This window comes from Caenorhabditis elegans, chromosome V, assembly GCF_000002985.6.
Source record: "Caenorhabditis elegans chromosome V".
NCBI lineage: Eukaryota > Metazoa > Nematoda > Chromadorea > Rhabditida > Rhabditidae > Caenorhabditis > Caenorhabditis elegans.
In genome coordinates, this window is record NC_003283.11 from 7728768 (window position 1) to 7746800 (window position 18033).

The 18033-nt window shown below is 36.3% G+C and overlaps 6 protein-coding genes and 5 non-coding genes across 13 annotated transcripts; 5 read left to right on the top strand and 6 right to left on the bottom strand.

The window, feature by feature from the left end:
- Nucleotides 1–111: 111 nt before the first annotated feature.
- Nucleotides 112–1550, top strand: Y97E10C.1 (uncharacterized protein). The gene is made up of 2 exons (NM_171482.7): nt 112–249; nt 558–1550. Exons 1-2 carry the CDS (start codon nt 180–182, stop codon nt 653–655), a joined length of 168 nt encoding a protein of 55 aa, NP_741565.2. The 5' UTR covers nt 112–179; the 3' UTR covers nt 656–1550.
- Nucleotides 1528–2788, bottom strand: Y97E10C.2 (the record flags this gene model as incomplete). Of its 2 annotated transcripts, NM_001404188.1 has the most annotated exons (4): nt 1528–1694; nt 1740–1861; nt 2470–2559; nt 2604–2611. In NM_001404188.1, 4 exons carry the CDS (start codon nt 2609–2611, stop codon nt 1546–1548), a joined length of 369 nt encoding a protein of 122 aa, NP_001391185.1. The 2 variants fall into 2 exon arrangements, with proteins under 2 accessions (NP_001391185.1, NP_001391186.1); NM_001404187.1 differs by lacking the exon at nt 1740–1861 and having other exon boundaries at nt 1532–1694; nt 2604–2788.
- Y97E10C.t1 lies at nt 1887–1958 on the bottom strand. The gene has a single exon. It is a non-coding gene; the product is annotated as a tRNA-Thr (tRNA).
- On the bottom strand, nt 2638–4728 carry T05B11.7 (uncharacterized protein; the record flags this gene model as incomplete). Of its 2 annotated transcripts, none has more annotated exons than NM_001028933.4 (4): nt 2638–2783; nt 3076–3620; nt 3944–4036; nt 4519–4728. In NM_001028933.4, 4 exons carry the CDS (start codon nt 4726–4728, stop codon nt 2708–2710), a joined length of 924 nt encoding a protein of 307 aa, NP_001024104.2. The 2 variants fall into 2 exon arrangements, with proteins under 2 accessions (NP_001024104.2, NP_001391181.1); NM_001404189.1 differs by having other exon boundaries at nt 2708–2783; nt 4584–4601.
- A 66-nt stretch (nt 4729–4794) lies between these two features.
- T05B11.9 lies at nt 4795–5007 on the top strand. The gene has a single exon (NR_069027.1). It is a non-coding gene; the product is annotated as an Unclassified non-coding RNA T05B11.9 (non-coding RNA).
- Nucleotides 4857–6144, bottom strand: clic-1 (Clathrin light chain). The gene is made up of 4 exons (NM_072598.8): nt 6025–6144; nt 5892–5950; nt 5479–5843; nt 4857–5331 (listed from the first exon to the last, which is right to left on the bottom strand). The coding sequence occupies exons 1-4, from the start codon at nt 6116–6118 to the stop codon at nt 5169–5171; spliced, it is 681 nt and encodes a 226-aa protein (NP_504999.1). The 5' UTR covers nt 6119–6144; the 3' UTR covers nt 4857–5168.
- Nucleotides 6145–6851: 707 nt separating this feature from the next.
- On the top strand, nt 6852–8257 carry srr-10 (Serpentine Receptor, class R; the record flags this gene model as incomplete). Its single annotated transcript, NM_171483.1, has 5 exons — nt 6852–6882; nt 6928–7097; nt 7151–7431; nt 7505–7822; nt 7900–8257. 5 exons carry the CDS (start codon nt 6852–6854, stop codon nt 8255–8257), a joined length of 1158 nt encoding a protein of 385 aa, NP_741566.1.
- Nucleotides 8258–9242: 985 nt separating this feature from the next.
- On the top strand, nt 9243–10829 carry srr-9 (Gustatory receptor; the record flags this gene model as incomplete). The annotated part of the gene is made up of 5 exons (NM_072599.2): nt 9243–9282; nt 9334–9503; nt 9554–9834; nt 10081–10398; nt 10472–10829. 5 exons carry the CDS (start codon nt 9243–9245, stop codon nt 10827–10829), a joined length of 1167 nt encoding a protein of 388 aa, NP_505000.2.
- Nucleotides 10830–12859: 2030 nt separating this feature from the next.
- Nucleotides 12860–12923, top strand: T05B11.11. The gene has a single exon (NR_069028.1). It is a non-coding gene; the product is annotated as an Unclassified non-coding RNA T05B11.11 (non-coding RNA).
- A 2547-nt stretch (nt 12924–15470) lies between these two features.
- On the bottom strand, nt 15471–15579 carry T05B11.10. The gene has a single exon (NR_069029.1). It is a non-coding gene; the product is annotated as an Unclassified non-coding RNA T05B11.10 (non-coding RNA).
- Nucleotides 15580–17357: 1778 nt separating this feature from the next.
- Nucleotides 17358–17504, bottom strand: T05B11.12. The gene has a single exon (NR_069030.1). It is a non-coding gene; the product is annotated as an Unclassified non-coding RNA T05B11.12 (non-coding RNA).
- Nucleotides 17505–18033: the final 529 nt, after the last annotated feature.

An 18033-nucleotide genomic window follows, 5' to 3' on the forward strand; every position in this document is an offset into this window, starting at 1 on the left:
TCACCTTTTCCTTTTACCTCCTGTTTCCAACTTTCTTCACCAACATGTCGAATTTTTTCTTGACGTTTTGTGTTCTTTTACCTTTCCGAAATGGTTTTTTGATCGTTTCAGAAAAAAACAATACATGGTGGTGTTATTCTAACAAACTTCGGGGAAAACCCTCGGTTGAACTACGGGATATGATGTCATCGATCTTTATGAATTCGGCCTATCGGCTTCATGACATACAAGAATATCATCTAAATGAAGGTAATATTTAATTTTCTAACGCCTATTCATCAGAAACATGGACATGGACAGGAATATAGCGCATTAGGCATGGTGTTTGCACACGGTTTTCGTATGGCACGTGGTGTCAGGATGTCCCATAACGGTATGATCTACAATAAATGCGGGAATGTTTCGCTCAGAAAATTGTGATTTTGTATACTCTTAAGTTAAGTCTTAACCGTGCGACATCAGTTGATAACTCTGCGTCTCAAGTTCCTCGTTTATTGTAGATCAAGCCGTTACGAGTGTGGATCATCGTTGATTGTCTTTAATTTTCTGTGTTTCAGAATCCACCACTTCAATCTTCTTTGACATCTACCCTGGTCGTATCGCCGATGCTCATCATCCATCGAGCCGGAGCTCTTCCATCAAGCTTCCAATGTAGTTTAATCATCTGCTAGCGATTCCTATTCTAAACTTCACATATATTTAATCTCTTTCACTCACTCTTTCACAATTTCTTTCGTTCACACCGTCTAGGCCTGTAACTTCTCTCCTTCCTTCCTTCTCTCACTCTCTCATTCACTGGGTTCCACGAAACATGTTGACAACCAAACACAATGAGTCTCATGCCCCTGCTTGCAATCAGACTGGTCAAACGACAGCACCTTATGGCATTCTGTAACACTTTTGTGCTCTCAGATGTCTTTCGGAGCCACGTGTCCATAGGACATACTACTACGTCGTCTTTCCCAAATCACACTGAGCCCCTTCTTTCTGTTTTTCAGCGCCTCCTTTTTTGAACTTTTTGAGATACATTTTGAAGAAAACTTGACATTTAGAATCCGATATAAACTCTGAAATTGTAACCATTCCCTGTCCGTGTGTACACGGGTTTTGTCACAACGTACTTCCCACCTCTGTCTTTGAACTTATTCCTTCTTCTCGAATTGTACTTATCCCCAAACTACTCAATTTCATTTAATCTGATACTCGTTCCCAATACTACTCTCATTTAATCCCCGACACGTGGAATTGAAGCGTTTGGATAGCGAATGGTTCAGCTTCACCCCCCTCGAATGTCTTTAAGTCTTGGTTTCCTTATTATATGTATTCTCTTATTTTAAATTCCCAACTCTAGGTTTTTCACCGCCCGTAGTGGGAGAACCACACGACACAACAACACCAGCACTCCCACTGCCTTCTAGAACTGTTTATTTCTGTCCATTTATTCCCATACTTCTGTCCAACAAAAAGCTAATATTGTAATGCGCGCTTGAAAAATACAATTATAATAAAGTATATATGCACGATGCTTTTATTAAAGAACAGTTATTACCAAAGATTCTGAAACTTTTCTTGATAAACACTCCACCAACAAGTAGACAATGAGCAAAAACCGCAGCATACCAGAGCAATTGGCCAAGCTAGAAAGTTGTCGCTTTCCAAATAAAGATCTTCGATGAAGTAAAGTGACAATGAGCCTGGAAAAAAAATTGCGAAAAGTCTGAAAAAGTTATTATATTAACCTGCAAATGTATACAAAGAGAGGCCAATCATATTTGGGGTTACAGTTTTATACCACAATGACAAGAACACCAACGCCAGAGAAACTCCAAAATAGACCACGAAGAAGAAGTTGAGAGTATCTCTAGAATATTGCAAAACATAAAAAATGCCCCCAGACGGGATTGAACCGTCGACCTTCTGTTTACGAGACAGACGCTCTGCCACTGAGCTATACGGGCGTGAATTTGGCGGGAAACTGGTTACATTGAATTATTTGTACAGAATGGATGGCCAACCAAATTTAAACAGAAAAAAGATGAACTGTCATATAAGGGAATTTGGCCTTGTACTTTTTAAATTATTCCAAATATTATACTTCATCAATGTATTACTTTGTTGCCTATTTTCCACCTCTACGAGTTTAAAGGAGGGCGTTTTTATGCGGAATGGTCTCGGCACGCGGGCCATATTTAAAAAAATGATGAGTGCGCCTTTAAGATTACTGTAGAGATTTTTCTTGCAATTCTTCCTCGATTCTCGTGTTCTTGTGTTTATTACCTATAATAAATATGAAAAAGAAGAAAATGTGAAAAATCAATGAATATTTGAAAGCAAAATCTTTACAGTAACTTTAAAGGCGCACACATAAAAACTTAAAATTACTTTTGCGCGCGTGCCGAGACCATTCCGCATAAATGCGCCCTCCTTCAAACTTGTAGGCGTTGAAATTACAGTAAGCCTATCACTAACCTCACATGCTCAGTTTGACTCGAAAAGTCGCACGTACAAAAAACATGAACTAGGATAGAAATTTGAATAATGCTCAACAACGCTGACAATCTGTAAACAAAAGAAAAGTTATCTCAAAGTTCTGGACAACTTACGAATACATTTTTTACAGAAACCGCGGAGAAAATAAAAGTAAAACCATTTATTAAATTGGAATTTCGAATTGAAGAATCCAAGTAACACGTAAATTTAATTCGTATTAGTCAACACGTAGAAATGATTCGATCCTTTGTTCGAGTTCCCTTTTGTCGTGCTTAAGAACTTTTATGGTTTGTCTGAAAATAAGTATCTAAATACAGTTAAAACTAATTTGAGATCTTCGCATTATTCAGGTGACTATAACTTTTAGGTTTATGCATTCGTGGCGAGACCCTATCTACGATAAAAACCAGTATTTGAATTTCAAGTAAATTAAATAAATTTTTCAATTTATGGTAGGTTTGTTATCAAAAACACCAAGGAAATACCGATATTTGTTAGTTAGCTTCTTTGGAAGCTTTTGGAAGGTATGTCTTCTTGTTTCTAGCGCGTCTGTCTTTTTTTACAATTAGATCACCCCTACCCTACCTGTAATCCCTGGAGTCTCCTTCCAACTTTCTCGCCAACAATTTTGTCTCTTCCCTCAACGCAGCAATCAAATGACTCTGATCTCCAAGCAATTTGTTCATATCCTCTATATCATGCTCATTTCTCGGTAACTTCCCTCTCAACTGCTGAATTTTAGTTTTGAGCTCTGCAATTTCAGAAGTCATAGCAGAGCATTTCACCATTGCCGATGATTTTTCTTTTCGAATTTCCTTCATCTCATCCATTATGTCTTCATAATGTCGTTCCAATTGTTTCTCCCTGTGCTCTTTGAGCTCTAATTCTGATTTCATTCTAGCTAAATCAATTTGATATTTAGTCTGACTTTCTTGAAGTTTTGCACATTTTTCTAGCATATCCTTCTGAATGGATTCAGTGGTTACTGTAGCTTTGCGCTTTCCATCGTAATTTTGTTGTCGTTCGGAATCAAGTTCCAATCGAAGAAGTTCATTATTTTTCCTTTGAAGTTCCAGTTCAACTTCTTGTGCGGCGTTTTGAGTTTTGAGTTTTTCTAGGTTGAAGGTTATCTGAAAGTTGGAATAGTTATGCAATTGGTAAAGTATTTCAGGTAATTTTAATGATGCATGTTCTCTTTTACACTGGTCTTAAAATGATCCATGAAATATGGCAAAAATTGCAGTGAAAATTCGCCAGCTACCGTACCCTTGAGTTTCATTGTGCGTGTATCCGTTTTTTTCTAATATTTTTGATTTATAACCTTTTTTAATATTAACAATTATTAGAAACATGATACATATCAGCCAACCCATTAAAAATAAAACATACCGTACTCACGGGTACGGTAGCTGGAAATATATTTGACTCGTAGCGGGACCGAGAATTTAAATACCTCTTTGCATTTGATCCTAAGTTCCCCAACAGTTTCCAGCTCCGAATCAGTTATTTTCTCCTCCCGTTCATTTCGCTTTGAATCATTCCCGGTCTGTGGAAATTTCGGATGTATTATTGCGTGGCGAAATTTGCGATTTTTAAGACAAAAATACGATGTCCGGTCTCGACGCGACCTAATTTATTCGAATGAAAATTGAGAGTGCGCCTTTAAGAAGTACAGTAGTCTCCAGTTTCGCCTTTCTCTTTTGCACAAAAAATTTCCTCTTTCTTTTCTACATTTTGTTTTTTTTTCTCAATTATTTAGTTTCACAAAAATATTTTTTAATGAAAGTTTTCTAAAGAAAATATCAAATAAACTTTCAAAACACCTTTTCGCGGATACTACTGTACTTATTAAAGGCGCACATTATTTTTCATTTGAATATATTCGGTCGTGTCTAGACCATATTTGAGCCATAAATCGCAAATTTTCGCATCTGGATAATAATCAAATAGTATTTTATTCTTTTCCTTTTTTCAAAAACATCTGATATTGTCATGTGAATAATATTAACATAAAAGTTTCTCACTTACTTTCAAAAATTCAATTTCATTTTTCATAATTTCTTCAGTCTTTTCCATTTCAATAAACAGCTCACTCTTTCTCTCACTTTCATCTGCCAGTTTCACACATTCTATACGACAGGCTTCAATTTGTTGCTCAAAAAGTTCAATAACTTCTTGCTGCCGTTGCACAACTTCCATAAGTTCTTCGAACGTGGGATTGCCATCTCCAAAACTCATCTGAAACTGCCAGATGTTGGCTGCGTTGGGCTAAAGATTTCAGAAAAACAAAAGAGCATGCCACAACACAACACAACACCTAGCAAGAATCAGAAGCGAACGGATACGCTATTAAGAAAGACGAACATGGGGCGGTAAAACAGTTCATCTTCTTTTTTTACTTATCACAAGAAAGGGATTATCGGAAATCGGAGCTCAAATGGATTGATTAGAACAGGGGATTGAATTGAAAAAAATTTGAAGGGCGACACAAAATGATGGTGGTGGCTGGAGGGAGGGAAAGTGAATGACAACCAAATCGGGAAACGTAAACTTGACTACTTTTGCTCATAAATAATAAATACATTATTTAACAGTGAAAAGAATTGAAGCGAATATGCGAAGGAAAAATAACGGCGAGAAAAATATAAGTGTTTGCGTTAAATATTCAAGATACTTGTTTATTTTCCAGCATGTTTCAGACCAGCAAGCAGGGTTTTCAGACGACTCAGATCCTTTCCACTCTTCGATTTTTGTTGATCAACGAGCTTGTTCACTGTTTCCCATTGAGCATCTCCATCTTGTTGCTTGGCGAAAAGTTCTTGATTGGATTTCTCGTTTTTCCTGCAATTTTTAAAATGAAAATTGGGAAAAGTATAATTTTGAGCAATTTCTAATAATTTAGCTATTTTTGTTCAAAATGATTGAATTCAATATTTCATGCAAATGGTTTTACGTGTTTAAGAATCTAATCGAATTTCGAAAACTTACAGATTTTCGTCATGTGACAATTGAAGGGTCTTCTCGCGTTGTTTATACCACTCTTCAAGCTCCTTCTTGGCATTTGCACGAAGTTCAATCTTTTTCTTTTCTTCAGCTTCATCTTTTTTCGAAAGAAGTTGCTCTTGCTGAGCTTTCCACAGTCGAATTTTTTCAGCCTCAATTCTTGGGACAGTTGAGAGAATTGGTGATGGACCTTTAGAACCTCCGGAAGAAGCAGAATGATTTCCATTCACCATTGGTTCTACGGCAGGAACAACGATTGCTGGTGCGGCAGCATTGTCGTCGACAAGTCCATCCAAATCGACTCCGGAATCAGTTGGATGCACAACCGGTGGTGGCTCGTCACCAGCAATCTTAAAAGCAAAATATTATATTTTTTGTTGAAGAAAGTTGTTAAAAACCTGGAGGTCTCCAAAGTCATCATCAAGAGCTGGAGCTGGAGCATCGGCTTCTGGCGCATCTAGAAAAATCACTTTAAATGTAAAATAAACAAATGAATCATCGATTTCATGAAATTTCATAACAAAATCTTACCTGGATTAGCTGCTGCAGCTGCTGGTGGTGCCCCATCAAAATCAGCAAATAAATTCTGTTCACGAGCCAAAAAATCCGCCACTGGATCCGACATTTTGTAGTTTTTTTGTGTTTTATACCCTGGAAATTCAAAATTTAAATGTTTTTGGAAAAAATCAATAATTAGCAGATAAAACAAGTGATTTATGAGACAGAAAAGCTTTAGAAAACACGAAGATGACAAATCAAACAAGCGGTTAAACTGGAAAATCCGAGAAGGACAGCGTGTTGGGAAGAGCGAAATAGTGGAATGAATCAAGAGGACAGCTGGAGCCGCAACGCGCGCACGCGACGCGACCGGTTGTTGGCGGAAGTTTGAAAATTAAATTTCGCAACAGAGCTTCATTTTTCGCGAAAATTTTCGTGAAAAGGAAATTAATCATAGGGATTTGTAGAGAAACTTCCGTGTTTTAAAATCTCAAATTAAACGATTTCACTACTGCTCAAAAAATGTTACTTCTCTCTTTCAGGAATTTATTGAACATTTAAAACACTGCCAAAGTAGAGTTAGATGAGTGTAATTATATTCAAACTATTTCAAGCCCGTTGAATACCCAAAGCTTTTCACCTATATTGAAAATCAATATTTATTTAATCAATAATAAGTATGTTCCCGCAACATTAAATACCGTATCACAAAATTGAGTGAATGTTATCTACTTTGAAATGACTCACATTCGTAACGAGTCACAAAAAAGAAAAGAAATTTGACATCATTTCTGTGGATCTTCTTTGTATAAAGGTTTGAAAAATGAGAACGGAGTTGACTTGATTTTAAAAGTTTTGGAATGTCCACCCTTCCCGTATTTTCTTCCGATGGTGAAGTATACATAAACTTTTCTATAATGATTTGAAAAGTTTCAGATGATATATCGTCAGAACTACTTGGCCCTTTCAGGTATTTGGTGAAGCTTTCATTGCTAGATTGTTCTGCAAAATCTAAACGAATGACTATTTTCACATGCATTTTAGGACTTTTTATGATCGTAGTAACACTCATAAGAATTCCAATTTTAATGGAAACAGTTGGAACTGTAAGTGGAAATTGAGTTTCAAAACAGAAAAACTTACGAGATATTTTCTACAGCCATTATCGTTCGGATGGGGAGAAGGAAATTTTTTCGGATATTCTGCCTTATTTGGATTTGTGTGCTCCCTTTGTGTTTTTGGGTGGACTAAAAATGGACTGGTCCAAAAGTTTTGCGGACGATTGGTACGAGTTCGAATGTTACGACAGGTGGCAAATCCAAAGTTGGATAATTTTCGTATTCTGCATATTCTTGCTCTGTGCTTCTCAATACCTTGGTTTGTAGCAATGATGTCTTGGATAATCTACAATTTCATCAATGGAAAGATATATTATGGAGGGTAAGTTCTAGTCTAGGAAAATCTGGGAATGATAAATGAAATTTCGATTTTTTTAAATGTTTGAATGTTTCAGAGGAGAGCAAAATTTTCTCTCGCGAATTTTCATTCTGGTTACAAACTTCTACATTTGGTACATATCGACAATCTGTCTTGCAATTTACATTTTTATCTCTTCTGCTCTGAACCGCGAAGTTAATTATTTTAATGAAGAGCTGCAAAAAGCAAAAGAAGAGAAAACATTGAAAAACATTGGCGTTTTAGAAAAATTCGATATCCGACAGAATGAAATTCTCGAGATGATATTAGTTACCAATGGCTCACTTTCGAGCCTTGGCGGATTTGCACCATTTTTCTTGTTGTGGAGTCTAATCAATGGTATCTATATCACCTCGTAAGTGTAAAAGTCCCGGTAGCAAAATTTGGCTGATTGTCTAAATTATAATTGAAAATAGTAACTTTAAATTACAGATTCTTCAATTCTAATCCTCTTTTATACTCAATTATTCTTGGATTCAACCTTGCTGCAATAATTTTTTACATATTTTTCGTGCTGATTCCACCATGCACTCTACAAGAACATCTGAAATCTACCAACTGCATTTTGATCAATAATGATGAATTTGAATGCACAAAAGATCCAATTGTATATCAAACTTATCGGATAATGATTGATCGCCTACAGAAAATTGAGACTCGAATTTGCATTATAGCTTCCCTACCAATTACGCAAAACACTTTTGCGGCATGTACATTTATTATTCCAAATTTTGGTTTTCTGTTAATAATCATTAAAAAAGTTATTCTTGCCAATGGTGGGCACGTTTGATTTAAATGATCTCAATTGTTTCTCGCGTGGCATTTTGTGAATTTTGAATAAAGCTGGAAACCTTTTTTTCGTAATAACTTTAAATTTGAGGGAAACCCCATACATTTGATTCTTTAATATGTATATTCTAATTCAAAACTACTAGAAAAAAACGTAATTTGAAAGGAGTAGTGTACAAACATTGTTAAAATCAAAATACTCATACGGAATAAGAAAAAATGAACAAGCCTTATCAGGTAAATGAAATACCTGAAAAATCAAAATTCCCGTATGATTTTTAGTGATAACATTTTGGTTCAAACTTGACTCATTATTTTTGGTCACAGGAAATGTGCACAAAGAGCTTGTATATTGGAGCAGCCTTTGGCTAATATTGGACAAAATATATCATTCCTCAGCAAAAATAAGTACAATTTCGAACACTCTCTCGGGTTGATTTATTAAAATATACAAGTAAGTTGAGAGATGTCATGGAACTACACTTGAAGTTCCAAAATGGTGAGGTAGTAGAACTGGGTACTGTAACAATGTCTTAAAAAAGGATTAAGTTATGGAGAATATTCTTCTAGGAATTTGTTGCTTACAAGATTATTAACGCAAATTCCTGAAATTTAGAATTTCTACATGCCATATTAGTACCAAATTAAAAAAATTTGAACTTAATGTTGAAAATGTCGTTTTCAAGCACCTCCAAACCTGACTTATACATATTAGGATCACATCCGAAGCAAAATATTCCAAGAATATATCACCTGTTAAAGTAGATATGATCCACCTTGAAATGACTCAGATTCAAAAACGGTCACACAAAATGTACCCAGCTCGCACACTGCGTCTGGGTCTCTTTGGTTTGCCCAATGTTTCCTCCATTTCATAAAAATCGTGCCAGTAGACCGAAGCTTATGGAAACAATCAAAAAAAGTATAAATAAAGGTTCAAAAAGTGAGAAAAGAGTAGAGTTTTCATTTCAGAACTCGATAAATTGATGGTAAAAATGTCAAATCTCCCAGTTTTCTCTTTTGATGGTATGTTGAATCAAACTTGAATCAAACCCCAATTTATATTTAAAATTTCAGATGACAAATCATCAGAGTTACTTGGCCCTTTCAGACACTTTTTGAAAGTTTCATTGCTAGATTGTTCTGCAAAAACCAAATGTTGTTCTATTTTTACATGTCTTGTTGGAGTTATTATTGTCATTATAACATTCATGAGAATTTCAGTTTTAATGCAAACAGCTGGAGCTGTAAGTAGGCAGTGCATTTTATAATTAAAAATACAGGAAATAATTTTCAGCCATTCTCTTTTTCATGGGGAGAAGCGAGTTTTTTCGGGTATCCGGCGATTTTTGGATTTGTTTGTTCCTTGTGCCTTTTTGGTTGGACTAAAAATGGATTGGCTTCAAAATTCTGCAAACGACTGGTTCGAGTGCGAATGCTACGACAGGTGGCAAATCCAAAGTTGGATAACTTCCGTATTCTCCATATTCTTGCTCTGTGCTTCTCAATACCTTGGTTTGTAGCAATAATGTCTTGGATAATCTACAATTTTATTAATGGTAAAATATATTATGGAGGGTAAGTACATAGCTCATTATTAGCAAAGGAAGAATCATTGAACTCCAGTTCTTTTCTATAATGCACCTTGTGCTAGTCTTTTTGTATTTTGGAGAATTGGAATTGTAGAAGATGCTCAAACTGCCCCGTTTCCTGACTTGAAAGAATACAGTTTAAACTGGTTCCTACTATTGCTTTCTACAATTGTGATTGTAGAAAAAAATCGAAAGTGCTATAAGCTGTGTTATTCAACTTACATTGTTTCAGTATAGAACAAAATTTGCTCTCGAGAATTTTCATTCTTGTTACGAACTTGTACATTTGGTACATATCGACAATCTGTCTTGCAATTTACATTTTTATGTCTTCTGCTCTGAACCGCGAAGTTAATTATTTTAATGAAGAGCTGCAAAAAGCAAAAGAAGAGAAAACACTGAAAAACATTGGCGTTTTGGAAAAATTCGATTTCCGACAGAATGAGATTCTCGAGATGACATTATTTGCCAACGGATCACTGTCAAGCCTCGGAGGATTTGCCCCATTATTCTTGCTCTGGGGCCTGGTCAACGGAATTTATCTAACCTCGTAAGTAAAAAGGCTTATACTGTGGACTTGGGGAATACAAAGTAAAATTGAAACTAAACATTTCAAATTGCAGATTCTTCAACACCACACCTGTTCTGTACTGCATTATTCTTGGATTTAACATGGCTGCCATTATTTTCTACAGTGTTTTTGTTTCGATCCCACCTTGCACTCTACAAGAACATCTGAAATCTACCAACCGCATTTTGATCAATCATGATGAATTTGAATGCACAAAAGATCCAATTGTATATCAAACTTATCGGATAATGATTGATCGCCTACAGAAAATTGATACTAACATTTGTATTATTTCTTGGATTCCAATTACACAAAGCACGTTTGCTGCGTGTACATTTATAATTCCAAATTTAGGTTTTTTGTTAATAATGGTCAAAAATACAATACTTGCCAATGGTGGTCAGGCTTGATTTGTACGATCTCAATTGTTTTTTTTTTGAAAGTGACTATATGAAAGTCCTGAATAAATTTGTAGATTTTTTGTGTTGTTGTTAAAAGTGTAATAGTAAAAAAATTTTGCTAATTTTGATAATTGCAGAATTCAGATATTTTCAAAAATTTTCAAACCATATTGTCATTACAATCGAAATTTTTTTAAACTTTTCCTAAAATCAATAGTTTTCGGAAAAATTGGAGCTTCAAAGATGGAATGTTTTGAACTTGTTTTGAACATGTATTTTTTTAAAAATGCATCAAAAGTTCTTTTTCAAAACCTACGAAATGTATCCCTTTCTCCGATGGCTCATATGCTTCCTGTAATCCAATTCCTCACCATCATAAAGTCATAAACCTTTTCACTCTCAGATACTGCATACCTCTGGGTTCCCAGGTCAATAATCTTTTCCTCGGCACTCCATCAGCGGCCTCTTTGGTACGCATAAATACTCAAAAAGTGGCACTTACCTAATCGTATTACGCCACTCTCATTCTCATCATCATCCCTCGTTCATCCCGAGACCGTAAAATGAATGAGGAAAATCGGGTTTCGAAGGCTTCGTTCTCAACACAGAAGTTGACCGAAAGAGTGTGATGATTTCAATTTGTTTTCCAATTAGCGTACGACCTTCTCGAATGTGATTGAGATTTCTCCATCGTCTCGAGTTTTCAAATAGTCTTTTTCAAAAGAAAGATATATAGAAAACTAATTTTGTTTTTCTCAACCTACTAAACTTTTGAGGAACATTCAAATTAAAAAAGAGGTTTGTCCAATAACCATTCATTTCGAGATTCTCGAGATTTATCTTTGGTTTCTCGATGTTTTATTTATCTGCAGCTGAAAAGACGTTTTAATAACTAATGTAAATTTTGTCGCCCTGAGATCCGGTGTGCCTCATCGCAGTTTTACAACTTGACGTTAAAGAAGGCGCACGGATTTATTCAAATGCTTATCGTCACGATAAATTAATTTAATACCGGACTGTATTTTTGAATAAATTTATATTTTTCTCAGCACTTCTTGTTGTTAGGCTTGCTTCTCGAGCTCCCTACATTTTCAATACTTGCGCTTCTAAAAAACCCAGTGATTTTCGCTTTCACCACTATCCAAGTGTTGTTATTGGACTTTGCGAATGTTTTTATATCCTCTCATAAAATGGTACTTTACCCTCCTTCCTGCCGTTCTTTCTCCAGAGGTTTTGTGGCGTCGGCGAAGCTCAAAAGCGCCGTCTGGGTTTTTATGTGTCGCATTTCAGTTACAACCACCACATCACCGAGAATATGTCGAATGCGAGGGGGTAGAAGAGTGTGAATAGTTTGTGATTCGAAGAGAAAAAGAGAACGAACATCGGGTGAAACGAGCAGAGGGGGGATAAAAAGAGGAGCCGGTGGACGGACGATAGAGGGGGAGGAGGAGCCGATGAAATGAATGCGCGAAATACGATACTTAGAAACATATGGGGAGCTTCTGATGATGACGATGATGATCGGAAGAAAGGTTTAAAAACTGCCTACTTCCGCCGACGACATCTGTGGGTTTTTTTGTCATTTGGCGGAAATAATTTGTTCATTTTTTTGAATAGAGGCGTTGAAGGTAGTACAAAGGTGAGTGCAGAAAATAAGTCAAAAGTAAATAATTTTTCTATTCCCAGATATCTGTCCAGCTCATTTTTGCTTAATCAGTACAATTGAAACTCACTTTCTATGATTTTTTCTAATCTTGCTGAACTGTTGAAAGCAAGTAAAAAATATGAACCTTTTTTAGATAGTCATTTGAAAGTACACAATTGAAAATTGTATTTGGTAAAATGTCAGAAAAAATGTCGAAAGAAAATTTAGACTATTCGCAAAGACTTACACTTCCAAACTGCAGGAAATTTTCAAATCTTCAAATTCTGTCGTCCATTTCTAAAATCAACGTGTCACCCAGTCAATCAACTATTCAGACACCCTTGAGAGCTCATGGCGCCAACCTTGGAGCGCCCGTCTTTTTTTATCCACCATCTCTTCCTCTTCCATTTTTGGTGACGTGCCAATCATCTTATAACTGATTTATTGAATGAGTGTCCAGGCAGTAGCCGCACCCACCCAAAAACGTTGAAAACCTAGTCCCTTTCCTTAACCATCGACCATATTTCAACAATTTTATGGGCTTCGAATGCGCCTCCTAACCCAGAAGTTTAACTAATATTGTCCCCCGTTTCTTTGTTATTTCTTTATTTCCTTTCATTCACCTACATTCGTTTTCATGCGGCAGGGACTCATTTTATTATACGGTTCCGGTTAATACCCTCTTCTTCTGTAAAACCTCAACGGTCACGGCCATATGACTGATTTTTCGAATACCAAATTTTATCACTTTCTGGATTAGTCTCAAAGAAAAACTGGTTCCCTTTGTAATTTCATTAGTTGTCTACTAATTCTACAGTATTACGCCACACACTCTCTCTCTCTCTCCTTCCCTCTTATTAGAGCCGATATGATGCAACTTGGCAGGTGATGAATTGTGACGGCATGATTTACAATAGACGTACAGGTGGCTCTTGTGGTCTTACCGGATATGGTGCATGTTATATTAATGTAGTGGCTTTTTTTTCAAAAACTTATAATTTATTCTCATTCTTCTTTTTTTTTTGCAATACGTGTTTAACAACTCATACCCCGTTTTTTTCGGTGTTTTCTAAGAATTATTGCCTGGGAAAACATTTTGTAACTTTTTTTGAAACGGTAATCTAAGATATTTTTTAATTGAATTAAATTACTTTTTTTCTAAATTTTTTTTGAATTATTTGAATGTTTACTTCAATGCAAATTGGCGACAATCGGAAGAACTCTACTGGAGATTATATCCGTAGAGGAAAAGATCCCAGTAAGCGACATTATCTATAAAGTTGAATCATTAAAAAACGTTGAAGTGTAAAACCAAACAAGCAATTCCGTTTTCATTTTAGCTGATAAAACTCAAACGTTTTTTAAAATGAAAACAATTTCAAAATTATCACTTCCCTATTATTCCTCTGCAACTGCCAATCACTCGGCAAACTATTTTTAAATGAAAATGTCCATCAAATCTATCACAAAAAACCTCTGAAACGAACAAAAAAACGAAATCGACTGCTCTGCATTTCTCTAGACCCTCGTGTAAACCCATTAAACCTACGTTTGTGGGTCATAAAACAGTTGGTGTGCAAAAAAAACTGTGGCAGTGAAAGAGCCCGAATACGTCAAAGAGGGACCGATAAGGTCTGAAATAAAAGACTATGTTTGAGGGTGCGTGTGGAGTTCTCACCTTCTGTTCTGACTTTCTTTACTCGTTGAGTCAAGGTGAATGAGCAGATGTTCAGATGTGGTCAATATCTGATTGACGACGATGTTTTTGGATGTTGTAGCACGTAAGTTATTTTTTTTTCAGTTTTTGTTTGTCGTGAATATATTCATGAATTTAAATTAGGTCTAACGGCCTAAATATGTTTAGACAATAAGTTTCAATTTTTGTTAAGCTGGGGGCTTTTTCCTGGGTCTTTTCTTGTAGTTAGGATTACCTAAAAGTTGTAACACCTATGATTTCAAATGTGGAAAAATATATCGGAACTAAACCTGTGTTCCTAACAATCTCTTACAATTTTTCTCGTATTAGAAAGGGTGAGCTTTCCACAGTTATTTGCTGTTTTCAAGAACTCCTATCGCCTATCGACGTTCCGTTTTTAGCTGAACTCCAACGAATTAATTAATGGCGGAGTATCGTCATTGAAGATTTAGATGAGAGAAAGAAAAAATTTAGAAAAAATTAAATTTGCAGCATCTTTTGGTAAATTGGCATAATTCAAAAAAAATCATACACTTTTTTTTTTAATTTCGATAATTTCTCCAGAAAATTTTTGCTATGAAATTTGGTTTTTTAGTTCCATACGTCTGATTTTAAACGATTTCTCCCATTGCAAAACTCTACCTTCAAATTAAGAAATGTTTAAATTACACTCTGTGATTGCCAGACAGTATTCAGAAAATAGTCGATAGGCAGGCAGGAATTCTCACCTCGGTCTCCTCTTCAATTTTTAGCACCTCTGTCAACTCATAGGTGCGATCCAAATTGAGATTTACAACCCGTAATAAGACTCATTTTGCCATTTGAATTATTCTCTATGTCCATATTCTCAACTATTTGCATTTGATTAGTACAAGAGCCCTTTCACCTGTTCGGTGTGCACACAATGCTCTTGAGATAATACCAGGTGGGCGGGATTCTTGAGTCCCTTTGGCTTGCGGACACTTCTCCAATTAGTCTCCCTTTTCACTTGCGCAACCAACTTTTTTTGCCCAATTTTTTGTAGCTACCTGTCACCGCCATCTGCTCATTACCATTTGCTTCTGGTAATTCTGTCTGATTTCCTGCGCACGCAACAAAGACAATGCCATCATTCGTTTTTACTGCTTGCTGTTCGGTCAGATCTTGGTTAGAGATACAGTACCGCCAACAACTTTTATGACTTTTCCTTAATGGGGGTGCCTCCTGCTGTATCATCTGGAAACTGTTACCTCCGCCTTCTGTCACTTTTCGACAATTCCGATGATGGCTCAAAAATTGTTATCAGTCGGGTCTTGAGGCGGCGGCAGGCACCGGCCGGCACCGAAACTGACAATGTCGACCACCTGTCAATTATTCTGAATGCACTTTCCCGCAAATACATGCATATAAAGGTGGTCTCGTGAACGATGATGATACATGCACTATACCCCGTTTGTTCTTCTTATCACTGTTCTGCATGCAAGCTTAGGAGGGCTCTTTAGTAATTTATTCAACCGAACAAATAGTGTTGTAGCAATTTTGTATATCAATCAAATTTAGTTTAGCCTCTCATTTTTGTAAAACTTGTTGCCGTTATACGGATTTTCGTATCACCAAATTTAGATCCTATTTGAAATGTTCTTCTTTAAAAATTTTTAACGAAATTTTTCTGGAATTTGCAGGCTAGATACTCAAATATCAGTAATCCCGTTCTATAAAAACATGTTTCCTTTAAAAAATCAAAATTTTGAAATAATTGTGTAAAGAGGTGCTTGCTTAAAAAATAGAGTTCCCTCCCTTTCTTAATAAAACAAATATATGTCTAGAATAATTCTAACTCCAAATAACTGAAATTTTTCTGATATTGACATTTTATGCAAATGACTGACTGTCAATTAAGTATTGGCTCAGTGCCAACACGGAAAATATGTTGCTTATAATTTCACTAAAATAAAATAAAGTCATTAAAAATTTTGCGGCAAAAACGGAGCCAATGGCAGTCTTTTCACTTCACAAATTTCAAATAAATACAAAAGTCTTCTGGCTTATAAAGTGGTGAATTAAAATAGTGAGTTAACTAATTAATTGTTTCTTAATTTTCCAAAAACTCCCCACTACCACCCTTCCGTATTATTCCCATCCCGAAAAAATTTAAACGTTTCTAAAATGCATTGTTGTCAATGCACATTGTTGCCACCCGATTGATTATCCCCCTTCTTTTAAGAGAACTGATGACAAATTCTAGTACGCCACGAACGTCTTCCCCCTCCTCCCCCGTCTTCTATCTTGCCAAGGTGACTGTGTGTTGTTATCTTTCGGTCGCGCCAAAAATTTTCCGCTTCTATGGGTACCGGGTTTTTGTCCAAGTCGACCCATATGGTGCCAAATCAAGCGGAAAATTACAAGGTTGGAGATGGTGACGGACCGCCCGAAAATCTTAAGATGCTGTTAGTGATACTGTAGGTTTTTGGAACTTTTTTGTCTTTCTGATTGTAGATCGTCTTAGGTTTTAACATGAGCAGTTATTTATTTGCATTTATTTGATAAAACATAAAAATTTCACATTTTTTCTCCGTACCCTTCTAAAAATAAGTCTTTTTGAAATTCTACTTCCAGTCATAACGATAATTTTTGCTTCAAAACAGTGTTTCCTGTAGATTCATTTAAATTTAAAATTTCGGAAAATTTTTTGTTGAATGTAAACGTAACAACCACAAAAATCTGCGCCCTTTATTTGGTATTCACATTTGAATATATTTTTTGAATTTTTTGAAAATGTTCCATCAATTTTTAAGACACATGTTTTCAAGAAGCAGATCAGTTTATATTTCTTGATTAGTTATCAACTTTAAGCACCAACACATTTCCCCATTTATAATACTATTTTAGTACCCTTTATTTTGTCTACTCCTCTTCACTTTTGCCCTTTTCTGACGGACCGATCAACTCCTTCTCTCTGATGAATTGTTGAAGCGGAACATCTTCAGATGTCATTATTGATATTGATGGCTTAGTACTTGAGTTTCAATTACAAGCTTCTGAGAGCCTTCTCTCAGAGTGTCAGAATGTGTGTGCGCACACCCTTTGCAGACACACACTTCACTGGACAAGGGGACGGGGGACGGACGGACGGGTGGGCCCGAATTATGAGTGACAAGCCTCGGACACACGGCCGAGTCGACGACAGCTAAAAGTCTCGCGGGAAGAGCGCGTAAGATGAAGAGACGCCGACGTTTCGAGTATGGGATCCTTGGAGAGAGCGCGACGATGAGAGTGTCACCGGTGAGAGAAGAGACGTCGATTGGCGGCGACAGTTATATTAGTGTCGAGATGGATGAAGTGCTGACGGAGATTGACAGTCCGTCGTTGCGACGAGGCCCGCGCCATCTACTGAAAGAACCACACCTCGGGGAAAAGTAGACAAGGCACATTTATTCGCTGAAATGACTGATCAGAATGACATTATTCTGGGTTAAACTGATTTCCCAGAGGATCCTTATTTTTGCAGTGTAGCTGTTAATTTTCTATGAATATTTAAAGTGGAAATATATAACCACATTTTATGAAGATGGCGTCAAGACGTATTAGGGGACATTTTCTGTGTAACGCCTACTTGGTTTTTTCAAAAAAAAAATTGATCTGGATTTGTTTAGGCCTTAGCTCAGGTTCTGGTTTAATGCTAATTTTGGGCTTGAGTTTAGGCTTAGCTGTAGGCTGAGTCTTGGAAATAGGCTTACGTTCAGACTTAGGCAAGGACTTCAAACTGCTAGGACTTCATGAGGTTGCGGCTTGGGCTTGAGCTTAGCCTTACGCAGTCATAGGTGGGTTTTAGGATTAGATTCAGGATTAGGTTCAGGATCCTGCTTAGTCTTCTGTTTATGCTTCTGATTAAG